We start from the raw sequence: 14,826 nt of genomic DNA, 5'->3' as shown, positions 1-14,826 counted from the left end.
AGGATAACTGAGCTCATGTGCCTTTTACTACTTTTCTACTTGTGTTTGGTAGGGGGGGCTTTATCTGTCTGCCTTTGTGAATGATTACAAACTTGTTGACGAGCGCAAATTAGCTGCAAGTGGAGGGTGGTGGGTTGATGAATTGGGGCCGGCAATGTCCTGATGAAATGAACCGTTGCCAAGGCTCTCCATTTTGTGGTCAACAAAACGAACGGAGAAGGGCTTGCAATCAATAAAGTTAATGCCAAACTGTTGGTGCACGAAATTATAGTTGGTCTCCCGTTGTTAAAACAATAAACACAAATTGCCGTTTTTTTGGGAATGCGAATGAAATTAAAAATATATTTATTTATTATGGTACGAAAATATTTAATTAATAAGTGGTATGAAGCAGCAACCCCAGGCATTCAAAATATAAGACTATTGCACCCCGGCTAACAAATTTATAACAAAAATAGGACCACAAATAGAAAATACAATATGCAAAGAAATATGTGAGATATTTTTTAAAAGATTGAACACTTTACAAAGACTCCAATAAGAATATGCAATATAAACGATTATATTCAAAATAATTAAATTAAATTATTTAATTTTTGTTTCCCAAAATATGAAATTCGTCTTTATACATATTTAATAAATTTATTAAATTAATAAACAATGATAGTTTGGTAATATTTGACTAAAAAGTTAGGTACACGCTTCTTTGTCTCTTATAAGGCTTATTACTAACAATTGTAGATATTTCCTTTGCAAGCTAAGCTAAAAAATCCCATACTGATTGTTCATTAATGTTGTTCAATTATTAAGCGAATTTAGTCTAATGAGAACTGTTTCTTTTTCTTTGGCACAGACGGGTCTAACCCTAACACCCGAAATGCTGCTCTCTACCTCGGAGTCATCGACGCACAGCACCTCTGAGGTAGCAGGACGTCTGCAGGTTGATGTGCGCACCGGCTTGAAGTGGACGGAGGCAAAATATCGGGCCAAAATTATTGGTCACAATGAGCTCAATGTCATCGAGGAGGATCCCACATGGAAGAAGTACATTGAGCAGTTTAGGAATCCTCTCATTCTGCTGCTCCTTGGCTCTGCCCTCGTCTCGATAATTATGAAACAGTTTGACGATGCGGTCAGCATAACCATTGCCATTCTGATTGTGGTAACGGTCGCCTTCATCCAGGAGTATCGCTCCGAGAAGAGTCTCGAGGAGCTGAAGAAACTGGTGCCGCCAGAGTGTCATTGTTTGCGGGAGGGACGCCTCGACACGTTCCTCGCCCGTGAATTGGTGCCGGGAGATGTCATTTATCTCAATGTGGGCGATCGTGTCCCCGCCGATGTGCGTCTCTTCGAGGCCGTGGATCTGTCAATTGACGAGAGCAGCTTCACCGGCGAAACGGAGCCGGCACGCAAAATCACCGATGTCCTGCTGAACAATACGAATGTGAAGGATCACAGCAATATGAAGAACATTGCATTCATGGGCACCCTAGTCCGCTGCGGCAATGGCAAGGGCATCGTGGTCAGCACCGGCGAGAGGAGTGAATTTGGCGAGGTCTTCAAGATGATGCAGGCCGAGGAGGCGCCCAAGACGCCGCTGCAAAAGTCAATGGATATTTTGGGCGCACAGCTCAGTTTCTATTCGTTTCTCATTATTGGCGTCATCATGCTCCTTGGCTGGCTGCAGGGCAAACCGCTCTCGGAGATGTTCAACATAAGCGTCTCGTTGGCGGTTGCCGCCATACCCGAGGGTCTGCCCATTGTGGTCACTGTCACCCTGGCCCTGGGCGTCATGCGGATGGCCAAACGCAACTCGATTGTGAAGAAGTTGCCCACCGTGGAGACATTGGGCTGTGTGAATGTCATCTGCTCGGACAAGACGGGCACCCTGACCAAGAACGAGATGACGGCCACGATAATCATCACCTCCGACGGCTATATGGCGGATGTAACCGGCGCTGGATATAATGATCAGGGCGAGATTCATATACGCCACTGCAACAATGTGGAAATGGCCAAAACGAATATCACGAATCTGCTGGAGATTGGCGCCGTCTGCAACAATGCCTACATCCAGAATGGCACACTTCTTGGCCAGCCGACCGAGGGTGCTCTCGTTGCGGTTGCCATGAAGAATGGCATGTATGCCACAGCCGAGAATTATGTGCGCATCCAGGAGTATCCGTTCAGCTCCGAGCAAAAGATGATGGCCGTCAAGTGCATACACAAGTACAACAACAACAAGGAGGAGATCTTCTTTGCGAAGGGCGCCTTGGAAACGCTGCTGCCCCAATGCACCAAATATCAATTTGGCAATCAGACGGTGCCGCTCACCAAACAGAACGAGGCCGAATTCCTTGCCGAGGCCTATGAAATTGGACGCAAGGGTTTGCGTGTCCTGGCCCTGGCCAAGGGCAGATCCATGCAGGATTTGATCTATTGCGGCCTGGCTGGCATCACGGATCCGCCTCGACCCCTTGTTAGGGAGTCTATTGAGATGCTGATGCAGAGTGGAGTCCGTGTCAAGATGGTCACCGGTGATGCCCAAGAAACGGCAATGGCTATCGGTAAGTTTGACACAACTTTTTTAATTGCTTTGATTATTTATTGAGTGGGAAATTGATTATGTTAGATCTGATTAGCATATTTTACATATTTGTTAGACATTTAATCTTTGAGCTCATCTAGATATTTATTGAATTTATTATTGCAACTAATTTACCTGTTGACATTGCTGTGATAAATTCTGCACAATTATTTCCACTCTTCCGTTTCAAATGCAATCTCGAATTATATAATTTATATATTTGCTAGACATCTTTGATCTGCTCTAGATAATTATTCAACTCTTTAATGGAATTAAATTACCTGTTGATATTGCTTGAATAAATTGCTATAATAAATTATCCACAATTATTTTCACACACCCGTTGCAAATGCAATCTCGAAACATTTGTCTGGCCGCCCATTCTTAGTCTCTCGTTAAATGTAGGTAAATTTTTGGTCTAACTTAATTCAGATGGCAAACAGACGCAGCAAAAATTATCCAAGCTCAGCCGACAACAAATTCATTGTCTTGTGTGGATAACCTCAGCTCAAAACTCAATTAAAAACTCTTTAGAATCCTGCCAACGCTAGCCACAAATTGTTGGCTTTAACTTAAGTGCCAGCGCGCTAGAAACTATGCAAATAAATTTGTCAACGCTGCGTAATTAAAAGTGGCAACCCTGGCTACTATTATGCCCAACCAACCACCCACCCAACCCCTCGTTGCTAAAACTACCACAATTTATGCCCGACACTAAAATGTTTTCAAGACTGGACTGTGATATATCTATGAATGTATGAATGTGTGGCGAGGGGCGGTGGGAGGCTTGGTGTCTGGGGCATAAAAGTTAAGGGTTAAGGGTTAGGGGCGTGCAGCGACGCACACACACACACACGCACGCACACACACGCACGCAATGCAACCACGCCGGACAGCCTTTAAGTATGCAAACAGAATTAATTAACAATGTCAGTCGTTGAAGCTGCTAAAAGTTTTCCGTATTCCAGTTTTGAGCTTTGAGTTTTGAATTTTGAGTTCTTAGTTTGCCGCAAGTTGAGTTCCACTTGAAGTTTTAGTTTAACTGCCTGCAGCCTGCTGCCTGCGGCTTGCTGCATGCTGTCTGCTCTCGGCAGAGCGTGTGTGACAACTGTACTTCAGTCTTTATCAATTCTTGTTGAATGTGCAACTTTGAAAATATCACTGAAAATTCTGCCGCTAAAGTTGCATACAATTTGTCTGGCAAAGTGCTGATGACAGCTTAAATGCACTTTGAGCACAACTTTTTCATTAACAACAAAGATCTTAAGTATGATTTTAAGTAGAATCCACTAACATCTCGAGAGAAACTCAGCAAACACAAGGAATGTACACGCCAAGAAAAAAGGCATCTTTTATTCTAGAACAAACAGAAATCTATTTGTAAATAAAAGTATAAATTGCTTCAATTAAGAAAGTAAATAAATTGGCCCGAATAGGAAAATGTTTTTAGAAATTTCGAATTAGTTAAATATTTACCAGTTTTTATTGCAACCTTTTTAACTTTATAATGAGAAGCTTTTGTCGCCTTGGAAGAGTTTTCTTAGACGAGATAAACTCGAGATTCGTTCACATTTCCCATTTAATTTCGTATAAAATTCATCAGTTTTTTCGCCGAGTGCAAAATAAAATGCGGCAAAGTGAACGCAGTAAATTGAAAAAATAAAACAACCTGAGCAAAAAAATAGGGTATAGAATAAGGAGAAAGGTAGAGGAAGCTAGGATAGGTAAAGCGACATTCGCCTGTCCTCCTGACGGCCCGCAGGGCGTGCAAGGGCCGACCCACATCTAATATCCTGCAACGCACAGAGGAAGCAACATCACAAGCAGAAGCAGAAGCAGTTGGGGATGCTGATGCTGATGCTGATGTGGGTTGTGAAGGAAAATCATCATCATCATCAGCAGCAGCAGCAGCAGCCGCATCGTCAGTCGCTCAAATAATTAACTGTGGCCCGAACTCCGCATCGTCAACGTCAACATCAGCGCCATCGCCAGGAGTCAGCATACTCATTCTCTTCCCATCATCGTTATTATCACCATCATCATTATCGTCTGCAGCTAACAGGCATTCATCAACATGGACAACAAATGCTGCTCTCAGCCATAGCTACAGTTTCCCTACCTTTTTTCCTTTACAGCAAACTTTCATCAAAACATTGCTAAAGAAAAAAACGACTTCAATTCACTTTGCTTGCAATTCGCATTACCCTTGCGAAGGGTATTCTAAGCTTGTCAGCATTTTTGCTACAATTTTGAAAAAAGAAAGCAATCGAAATATTTTTCAATTATTTTTAATTATCTGCATTTTATTATAATATACTGCTGAAATTGTTGTCAGTTTTCAGATCTTTAGTATAGTCAAATTTATAATTTATGTTCTACAATATTGTTCTTAATTCGAATTATATATTGTGTTTGGTATTTCAACTTTGATCATTTAAATAGTATATAAATATATAAATTGAAGGGCATCTGAAAAGTTGCGTTTCTCCAACTTTTTCGTTAGTCAATTTAATATTTTTTTCGCTCTGCAATTTCCCCTTTTGGCTGCACACTGAATAACGGCATAATTATAGAATGCCCCAGCGGAGGGAACTAACCGAATTTGATTTAATGCCGCTGGCTGCAGACCTGCATATTGATTGAAATTTTGACGTTCAAATTGTAAATGAGCGAATGAGTTTCCGCTTTCGTGCTTCCCTGCTCCCCTGCTCTGCTCTGCTCTGTTGTTATAAAGACCCCAAAAGCTGCTTACGGGGTATGCTCAATCTAATTGGGCCCTGGCTTTTGAACCAACCCACACCAGACACCTGGCTTGTTGTCTAGTTACTGGCCAGTTTGCCTGAACTAATCCTTGGCAATTTGTTGTAGACTAGTTGTCTACTCGCATATGTGGCTAAGTATGACTAACGCTGCAACCAGACAGATGCATGCCACAGACAGTCGGACAAACGGAGAGTCAGACAGCTACTCAATAGACAGTGGGAGCTGCTAGTCTTAATTAAGTTGGTGTATTTCATTTTCAATTTGGATGCCAATTATGCTCTGTCTGGATGAGTTGTCGTTAGCTGCTTAAATTGAGCTGTTCTGGCTAATTTAATCTGTGGCATTTTCGGTTGGCTCAGCTCTATGCTCCTCTCTCTGTCTGTGTGGCAACCGCAAGCTGTTAAATGCTGTGCCACATCGGTATTTTGCTAAATTTCTCAAGCACTTCATCAAAATTATAACAATAATGTTTAAAATTCACTTAAAAATTAAATATAATTATTTTGATGATTATTAATTGCTATGGAGAATATAATCTATAACTTCGTGGCATATTCTATAATTGCGAGTCGCTTATTAGTTGTATTGAGTAATCAATGAAATGTCATCGTGTTTTTTATATAATATCTTTAATTATATCATTTAATTTCATTTGTCATGTCAAATTAAAAAGTGCCTCGCGGCTCCTGTTCACATATTAACCGACAATGAGCAGATGAATATCCTTGCATTGAGCAGATCTTATCCAACGCACTTGACACATATCCAATTAGTGAAATGCATACGCATCCAATGGCAGGGCTCTGACAGCCAGCCATTTGAGGGTGTTGCACATCCATCGGCTTTGTGAGCTGCTGCTGCTGCCGTCTGCTATCTGCCTGACAAGATGTCTCCCGCCGGAAGCGAAAGATAATCACACACAGAGCGATTGCCATGGCAGCCGGAAGCAACAGCAGAGCAACTCTAAAAATCATCAGCTGCAGCAGCAGCAGCAGCAGCAGCAGCAGCGTTGAAAGAATTGTCACGTACACGAAAGTCGCTTAATAAACAAGCAAATACAAAACGCCGTCCCCAGCCACATTTCCCATTGCTATCTATATGCTAAATGCAGCTGTGGGTAAAGAGTAGATTGCAACTCGTCAGCTGCTGGCTTCTACCGATATAAATGCAAATGTCAAAAGCAGAACGCCAGCGAATCTTCCATTTACTAGATGAGAAAATTCCTTGCAAGTTGTTCATATTGGTATTGTTGCCTGGTTGATATTGCTATGTTTTTCCAACATTTTGCACACAACAAAATGACTTTGATTTTTGTTTTGGTATGTTAAGTTGACTGCGCTTGTTGCATGCTGCAACTTGCTGAACATTTTCATAAGCTTGGCCATCATCATCATCATCATCATCATCATCATCATATTCATGCGGCTGCAACTTTTGGCTAGTTCATGTGCAACACTGCAACACTGCAACCATCAACCACTTCCCTCGAATCCGATTTTTGGCCAGCGGTTTTTGTGGGCTGCGACAAATTTTTGCAAGCTTACAAAGTTTTTAGCCTTTCCGCTCATTTTGCTTACAACTTTGTTGCATGAGTTTTCTCCATTTTTCGAAAGGCATTTATCAACCATAACAAAGTTGCCCCAAAAAAAGAAAACTTTAAAATATTTTATCCGTTTTTTTTTTTGTTGCTGTTGTTGTTTTGGGTTGATAGCTTGTTAGCAAATGTTCTGCATCTGCCACATAGCCATTTTAAGCACTAATTTATTTTAAAAGCATTTATAATTACTTAAATCTTTTACAGAGGCAAAAATATTAAATTATATTTAATTTTTGCCATGCGAAATTATTGAAATTTTTATGATTATTTTTTCCATTTTTCGTAAAATTCATTCTTTTCCAACATGATGTCAGCGCCAACCATATTGTCCAACATAAAGAAAAAAACCATTGTCACAAGGCAAATATGGTTACAAAAAGAGTAGCGAAACATTATTTTTGTAATCAAATAATAAATGGCTTTTGTTTGGGTACGGCTAACATGGGCCTTTGAAGACTGAAGCTGGACTCGAGAACTTAATGAATATTCGTGACTGGCGTGGCAGTTGCACATGTTATCATCATCCCAAATTGAAAAGCCATTTGGAATTGCATTTTTATCGATTGCGAAATATATGTACAGATTATGCTTTGTCTGTGGATATTATTATTGTTGTTGTTGTTGTTGTCATTTATTGTGGTCAATGCCAGTATGAATTACAGATTGCTTGAACAGGTGTGTCTGATGATATTTGATGACAAATATTTTGAGTGCTTATTTTGTTGGTTGATTGCTGGCTTTTGCCAATTGAAATCCAGTATTTATTTATTTAAAAGCTTTTGACTACACAACTGGTAATTTAAGTGATTTAGCTTACCGCATACAATTATATAAGTTCCATTTTGAAAGGAATACAGCTAACAATTATAATTTTGTAAATGCATAAATTTAATTAATTAAGAAGTAATACAAGTAAACAAAAGTATATATAAAGTTAATGAGAATGCAGCCAGTGAATTAATTAATCGACTTATTTAATAAAATATCGACTATAATATTCTCTGCATAAAATACCACGAGATGGACAACCTTAATTAATTTAAAGCGCTGAGTTTAAATATGGCAATAAATAAAGCAAAATAAAGCGAATCTTAAACCAATATTCCAAATTTAATTATAGCAGTGATAGGATATGCTCTTTCACACTTTTTATAATTAAAACATTCAAAATGCATGGCGGGAAAACTATTTTTATCTGAATACTGGAAGGGAGCGAGCAGTTATTTTTAATAGGTGGTCGGTTGGTTGCCATAAAATTTGAATGGCCAACTGCTTGGCCAATAAAATGACGCGCACATTCAAGTTTTGCATTGAATTTACTTTAGCAGCAAGAGGACCAAACGTAGATGAAACTGTTGGTAGATCGTTAGGGGTTCTGTTGATGGAAATAGAAAAGGGACATGATAGTTGCTGCCCACCTTTGTCATTTCCTGCTGCAGGAAGTGGCAGCGCAAGATATCCTTTAGTTGCTGCAGCTGCAACGCTCAAACGCTGAAACGCTGCTTTTAATTGTCTGGCTGCAGGACGATGCCGACGATGCTAAGGATGCTGAGGATGCTGAGGATGATGAGGAGTGTGAAGATGACGCTGAATGCGTTTTAATTACGTTCTCCTTTGCTCATTTTGCTGCACATTTCTGGCCATCCCATGCTATCTGCTGTTGTTGGTGTTTGTTGTTATTTACTTCAGTGCACTTTCGCTAAAAAAAAAATGTTATACAAACAGAACAAAAGAATGTCCTGGCACTTGCCAAGACAAATACGCGGGCGCCATAATGAAAAATGGCGACGCGACTTTTGCAAAAACATCCTTTTGTTGTTAGTATTGTTGTTGTCTCAAACAGCTGCTGCTGCTGCTGCCGCGTATTCTTCATAACTGCGCCCGACTGCAACAAACAACCTCTTCTCAAGGGTGGGCGGGAAACTAAGGGTAGCAGTAACTGTGGAATTAGGGAATTCCGCAGTCGCGTTCTCTTTTGAAGTTTTTGATAGTGAGTCGCAAATGAATTTCGAGCAGCGCCCCTTACAAATTAACAATTTTCTTCCTTTTTTTTTGCGTTCGTCGGTCTGTTTTAAAGCTTTTAATTCAAGCTGCGTTGCCAATGGCAACTTCGTCACAATACCTAACTCCATCGCCAGCTTTATCTGGCTCCATCCGCATCCCCAACTCGCAACTCCGATTCCATTTCCAGTTGAGTTATTTGCTTGCCTGTTGCTTTGTGTAACCGAGCGCCAATTGCTTGGAAAATGCTATGAAAAGCGATTTACTTCTTTAGCCCTGGCACACAAACAAAGGCCAAGCACGGCGAGGGTTAAGCGCTTACTTGGGGGATTACGAGGAGCTCAGTTCGAGGCACCCCGTTGCCAACAAATGTCCGACTTAAATCTAAAGGTTAAAAATATTTTAAAGAATCTATATCAGAGGCATTTAATTAGAGTTAGATGGCTTGATTGCTGTTCTATTCAGTGATTTTACAAATGCTACAATATATTTTAAGTTATATATTACATTTGAATTCGAGAAAATAATATTAACAATGTTTCATCAATCACTTGTAGCAAACCTAATTGGCATTGATACCATACATCACCAGACATTGTCTGGCCAGGAAATCGATCAATTGAACGAGCACCAACTGGACAAGGTGGCCAACAATGTGAGCGTTTTCTATCGCGTCTCGCCGCGCCACAAGCTGGAGATTGTAAAGTCACTGCAACGCACTGGCAACATTGTGGGCATGACCGGCGACGGGGTCAACGATGGTGTGGCACTCAAGAAAGCGGACATTGGCATTGCGATGGGCAAGAATGGCACCGATGTGTGCAAGGAGGCGGCTGACATGATATTGGTCAACGATGATTTTCACACCATTATGTAAGTGCAATAAAGCTCAAATGACACAAGCCTAAAGTGGAAACTAAAGTATTCAATTCCATTCTTTAGCTTTTGTCATTGGCGATTGCAAATTGAGTATGAAAAATATATTTAACTGATTTGTTTGCTTGCAGCGCTGCCATTGAGGAGGGCAAAGGCATCTTCTATAACATTAGGAACTTTGTGCGCTTTCAGTTGAGCACCTCGATTGCGGCACTTGCGCTGATTGCATTGGCCACATTGATGGACATTGCCAATCCGTTGAATGCCATGCAGATATTGTGGATCAACATTATAATGGATGGGCCGCCGGCACAGTCGCTGGGCGTCGAGCCCGTCGATCACGATGTGCTCAAGCAGAAGCCGCGCAACGTGAAGCAACCAATGATAACCAAGTCGGTGATTGTCAATGTACTGCTCAGTGCCAGCATCATTGTGCTGGGCACACTGTGGGTCTTTCAACGTGAAATGGCCGACGGGACGCTGGGCAAGACGAAGCGAGATACGACCATGACATTCACATGCTTTGTGTTCTTTGACATGTTCAATGCGCTCTCGTGCCGATCGCAGACGAAGAGCGTCTTTACCATTGGTCTGACCACCAATCGCATGTTCCTGCTGGCTGTCGCATTCTCGATCATTGGCCAAATGCTAGTCGTTTATTTTCCACCTTTGCAGATGGTATTCCAAACGGAGGCGCTCACCATCTACGACATACTCTTTCTGGTCACGCTCACCTCCTCTGTGCTGGTCGTCTCCGAGATCAAGAAGTGGTTCGAGCGATCGCTGGAGCGCAAAATGTACAGCACCCGGTCCGAGTTGGATTTCGTATGACAAAACGCAAGCGCTAGAGATGTGTTGCACCCAAAAGCCGAGTAAATTAAATAAAAACAAACAACAAAAAAATCACAAAAAAATAGCAAAACTATGCAAAAACCAAGTGAGGAGCGTGGCAGCGTAAACGTGGGAGTGAAAATGAGCGACAAATCAGCGAAAATGTGTGTTTAATTTTACATTTGACATTGTCAGCGCCAAAAAAAATAGCCAAACAACAAATCAACAAACAAATATCTCTTATCCATATGGAAATTCCAATTCGTCAAAAATACATAAAAAATATATATTTATGTGATCCAGCAAATTCCAATTGATTATGCCCTAATCATTTAGTAGCAAAGTGTAAGCTGCCACATTTTGTGTTGTGTGTTTTGTGCTGCGTCTCTTCTAAGTTTTTTGCATAATGTATAATTTTAATTTGATACTTTAAAAATTCTTTATTTGTAGGTAGTCAAATTTTGTAGTTCTATAACATGTTTGATTGAGTTTTATTTTGCGCAAAACACTGTAAAACAAAATTGCTCCTGATAAATTAAAATGAAAAAAAAAAAACGACACTCAGCGAAACCGAATAATATTATATATAAATAAGATACCATTTATCATTATGATAGATGCGATTTGATTTCTTCAATACATGTCCTTTCACAACTTTTCCATTTATGCGCTTTAGTAATTTAATTATATTCAATTTAAGGTCGTATCGAAGTGTTTATCTGCAAAACATTTTAATGTGATATTATTTTAAGCACATCAAAACAAAAAAACAAAAAAAAATCGTCTTACACATATTTAATATACAAGAACTATTATTTTCTTATTAGATCAACAGGTTTCTTTTTAATTTGCCTGAAATAAAGTTTCAATTTTAAATCACACGAAACACATTTGTTGTTGTTGTTCGTAACTAATTATGTAACTATTATCTTTCTTCAACAGCAGCAACAGCATCCAACAATAACCCAGAGGCAGCTGCATTAAATGAAATTATTTCCGACAAAATGTAAAATGAAATGTGCAACAAGAGTAGCAGGGAGAACGCAAAGCGTAGCAAATGGTTTTTTAGTAATTTTGTTTGTTAATTTATTCGGTATCAAAGATTTGTGTACAACAACAAATAAGCAATGCTCTAGCGCGTTAGCTGAACAAAAAAATTAAAACAAAAACAAAACAACAATTCAAGAAATTTCAATTACTGTTGAAAACAAATTGCAAATTCTTAAATATTTATTTTCAAATATTGAAGATCTTAATAAATATTTACGTACTTTGAATTGTCTTTCGCAAAGTTCGTTTATGAAATGTATTTTATGAAAAAACAAAATGAACACCAATAACAGACACGATTTTGTTAAATGAAAATCAGTAAATGAAAATCTAAAGGATATTTATATTCAACAAGCAACAACAATTCACGTTTAGGTTAACAGCAACATAAAAGCAATAAGGGACACAATACAGATTTGTTTATAATCGCATAAAATGGTTAAATAGGTTTTCATTAGAATTGATATTCAAAGTTTCAAGTTTGATTTAAAACCACAAAAATATGTCAATAAGCAAAACACTTATTTAATTGTAATCAAGTCAAAAATTAATATTGTATTCAAAATATAAATATCAAATGTTAATCTGTTAGATTCGATAAACCAACTCTCTTGAAAATATACAACATCGTTTAATGTTCTCTAGAGCGTTCAACCAATATCATCACGCGATTCATATCATCACAGCTCAGCAAATCCAAACCGATATAATAGTCGATTATACGACATATGACATACTATATATGTATAAGTAATATTCGAACATTCCACAATGCACCGAACTATTTGAAGCACAATTTCTTCACAAATTTTCAAATCTTTTACCTGTTATGGATATTAGATGATGCATATCACATTTGTTGTACCTAAAAGACAAAGAAAGCTAGCAGCTACTCAGCAATCGTCTTGGATCGCTCGCACTCGAAACATCTTTTGCACTTTTGTCGATTTCTCTATTAATATGACAATTTGTATACTTTAATGGACCAATCATAAATAATTATTCAAACACACACACACACACACACTAACGCACATGCAAACAAACACATCAACAAGATCAAGCTAGGCTCTCAGACTGCACACACACACTCATATATCATTGCTATAAAAAATGGACGCAAAAAAATTGAAAACTTTTAAAAATTTAAAAAAAAAAATTGAAAATTAACAGAAAATCAACAAAAAAAAATTAAAAATACCTTAACTTAAATGTAATGTCAAGCAAATGTCTTTAAACATAATCTAAACAACGCATACATCCCACACACACAAAGTACACAAAACATCTCATCCACAATGGTAACAATAATTAGTAAATTAAGTGTATTTAATGTATTAACAACAACAATTGCATATGTGAATGTCTGAATAACACAATTAATAACATTCAAGTCAAATATTTAGTGGAATATCAGCAAACAGGTATTAATCTATATACTATACAACTATTCGATTCGGTGAAGATGGCAACAGATTTTGGAACATTTTTACGATAACGAAAAGAAAAGAAAAGGAAGTTTTGCTTGCTAGATTAAAAAAATATTAAATTATACTAATTTATATACATATAATAACAATTGCCTAACTGACAAAAAAGATATTTATGTATCAGATCGAAAATAGATCGCTATAATAAATACATATGTGCTATATGTGTAAATGTCTAAAACTTCTTAAAACTAAATTTCACACTGCTGGTTTGTAAACTTCTTCTTAATTCTGGTCTACTACAAAGTATTTCATTGAAGCTCAAACAAATTCAAGTCTTATTCTATTAAATAGTCATAATATGTTTTATGAGTTTCGTTGGCTTTAAAAATATGTACAAATTAATGGTATTAGTTTCATTTTGTTATTTCTGAATTAAAACAATATTATGTGCTAACTTATAAAAGAAAGAAAAACTATAAAACTATGTCTAACTGTGCTATTAAATGTAAGCTTATTTAATATATATAGATGAATATCCAAAATAGAGCTAAATAATGCGAAAACGAATATTTCAAAATATTTCCTACACTTCTTAAGATTTTCGGTTGAAACTAACTTTCACGCTAAAACTTAAACTAAACTATCGCAAATTTACCTATAAAACATAACTCAGCTAAACTAAACAACTCAACAGAGAATTTCCATTATTTCACATTTTAGTTACTAAACTTGCGCTCTAAAAATCTAAACAAATACTAAATAAATAAATCTAACAATACACGAGCATAAAATAAATTAAACCAATACAAGTATTTAATATGTATCACCGACAACAACAACAAAACAAAAAAAAAGAAACTACAGTAAAAAACAAATGACAGAAAACAAATATTTACTAATAAAAATAACTTTATGTAGTACACAAAAATGATTTGTGTTTAATGTTTGGTTCTCAGATGGGAGTGGAATTATTTATTGCTTCGCAGAGAACAAAACGCACTGGAAATGTGGTCGAACTTCTGGCATTTTCCTTACCAGTCGCGTGTAAAACGTAGTCAGTCACTGGCAATGCGGTATTTTTATGTGGCGCTAGCTGGCGTCATCTATTGTTCGTAGTATTAAGGTAATCCAACCTGAATTGAAAATCAGATTTAGCGCCATCTAGTGTTTATTACAAATTATTGAAAAATTCCGCAGGACGCTTTATGTTTTAGATAGATAATATAAAACAATATAATTCATGCAATAATAAATATTAGGATAAGTGAATAAATTAATAAATTTCGAGATCAAAGGTGGCATATACATATGTACTATATTATGGATATATACTTTTGACATACTTTTCACGTTTATTTTTAGTCTTTACTTAAATAATTTTCTGTGAGTTTTTTCCAAAAATGATGCAAGAAGATGACCATGTCGAAAAGGATGAGCGTTACTCATACATTGAATCGAAGGCGTCCTACAGCAGCAATGTTTTAACCGGCGACTGGGTCACAGCTCGTTGGCAGGAACTTCCCCAGAAAACCACGACTATTGTGCCATGCATTTCAACTGAGAATACCGGTTGCGAACAGCACTTAACGACTAGCCAGGATGATTACTCCTTGAAGGAGTTTGACCCCAATGACATGACACGCGTCTACATGGAGGCGAAGGTGGGAAAGTTTGGTAATTCGAAGGCA

At 37.9% G+C, this 14,826-nt stretch overlaps 1 protein-coding gene across 6 annotated transcripts in view; it reads left to right on the top strand.

Moving 5' to 3' along the window:
• The window catches only part of LOC6557178 (calcium-transporting ATPase type 2C member 1), a 52,635-nt gene extending 40,799 nt beyond the window's left edge, over positions 1-11,836 (top strand). For 5 of the 6 annotated variants that reach the window (XR_004365640.2, XR_006246721.1, XR_006246720.1 and 2 more), the window contains 4 exons: positions 854-2,567; positions 9,506-9,821; positions 9,956-11,000; positions 11,598-11,836. Coding sequence is in view for 1 of the 6 variants with exons in the window: in XM_001984903.3 (XP_001984939.1) it covers positions 854-2,567; positions 9,506-9,821; positions 9,956-10,655 (2,730 nt within the window). In the remaining 5 variants the exon portion in view is untranslated. Of the gene's footprint in view, positions 1-853; positions 2,568-9,505; positions 9,822-9,955; positions 11,081-11,597 lie in introns of those variants that run through there. The other variant, XM_001984903.3, reaches the window with a different exon arrangement.
• Positions 11,837-14,826: the final 2,990 nt, after the last annotated feature.

The sequence above is a fragment of the Drosophila grimshawi genome, unplaced genomic scaffold, assembly GCF_018153295.1.
Source record: "Drosophila grimshawi isolate 15287-2541.00 unplaced genomic scaffold, ASM1815329v1 contig_44, whole genome shotgun sequence".
In the NCBI taxonomy this organism is placed as follows: domain Eukaryota; kingdom Metazoa; phylum Arthropoda; class Insecta; order Diptera; family Drosophilidae; genus Drosophila; species Drosophila grimshawi.
The sequence above is the reverse complement of the archived record's forward strand: the minus strand, read 5'-3'. Positions and strand labels throughout refer to the sequence as shown.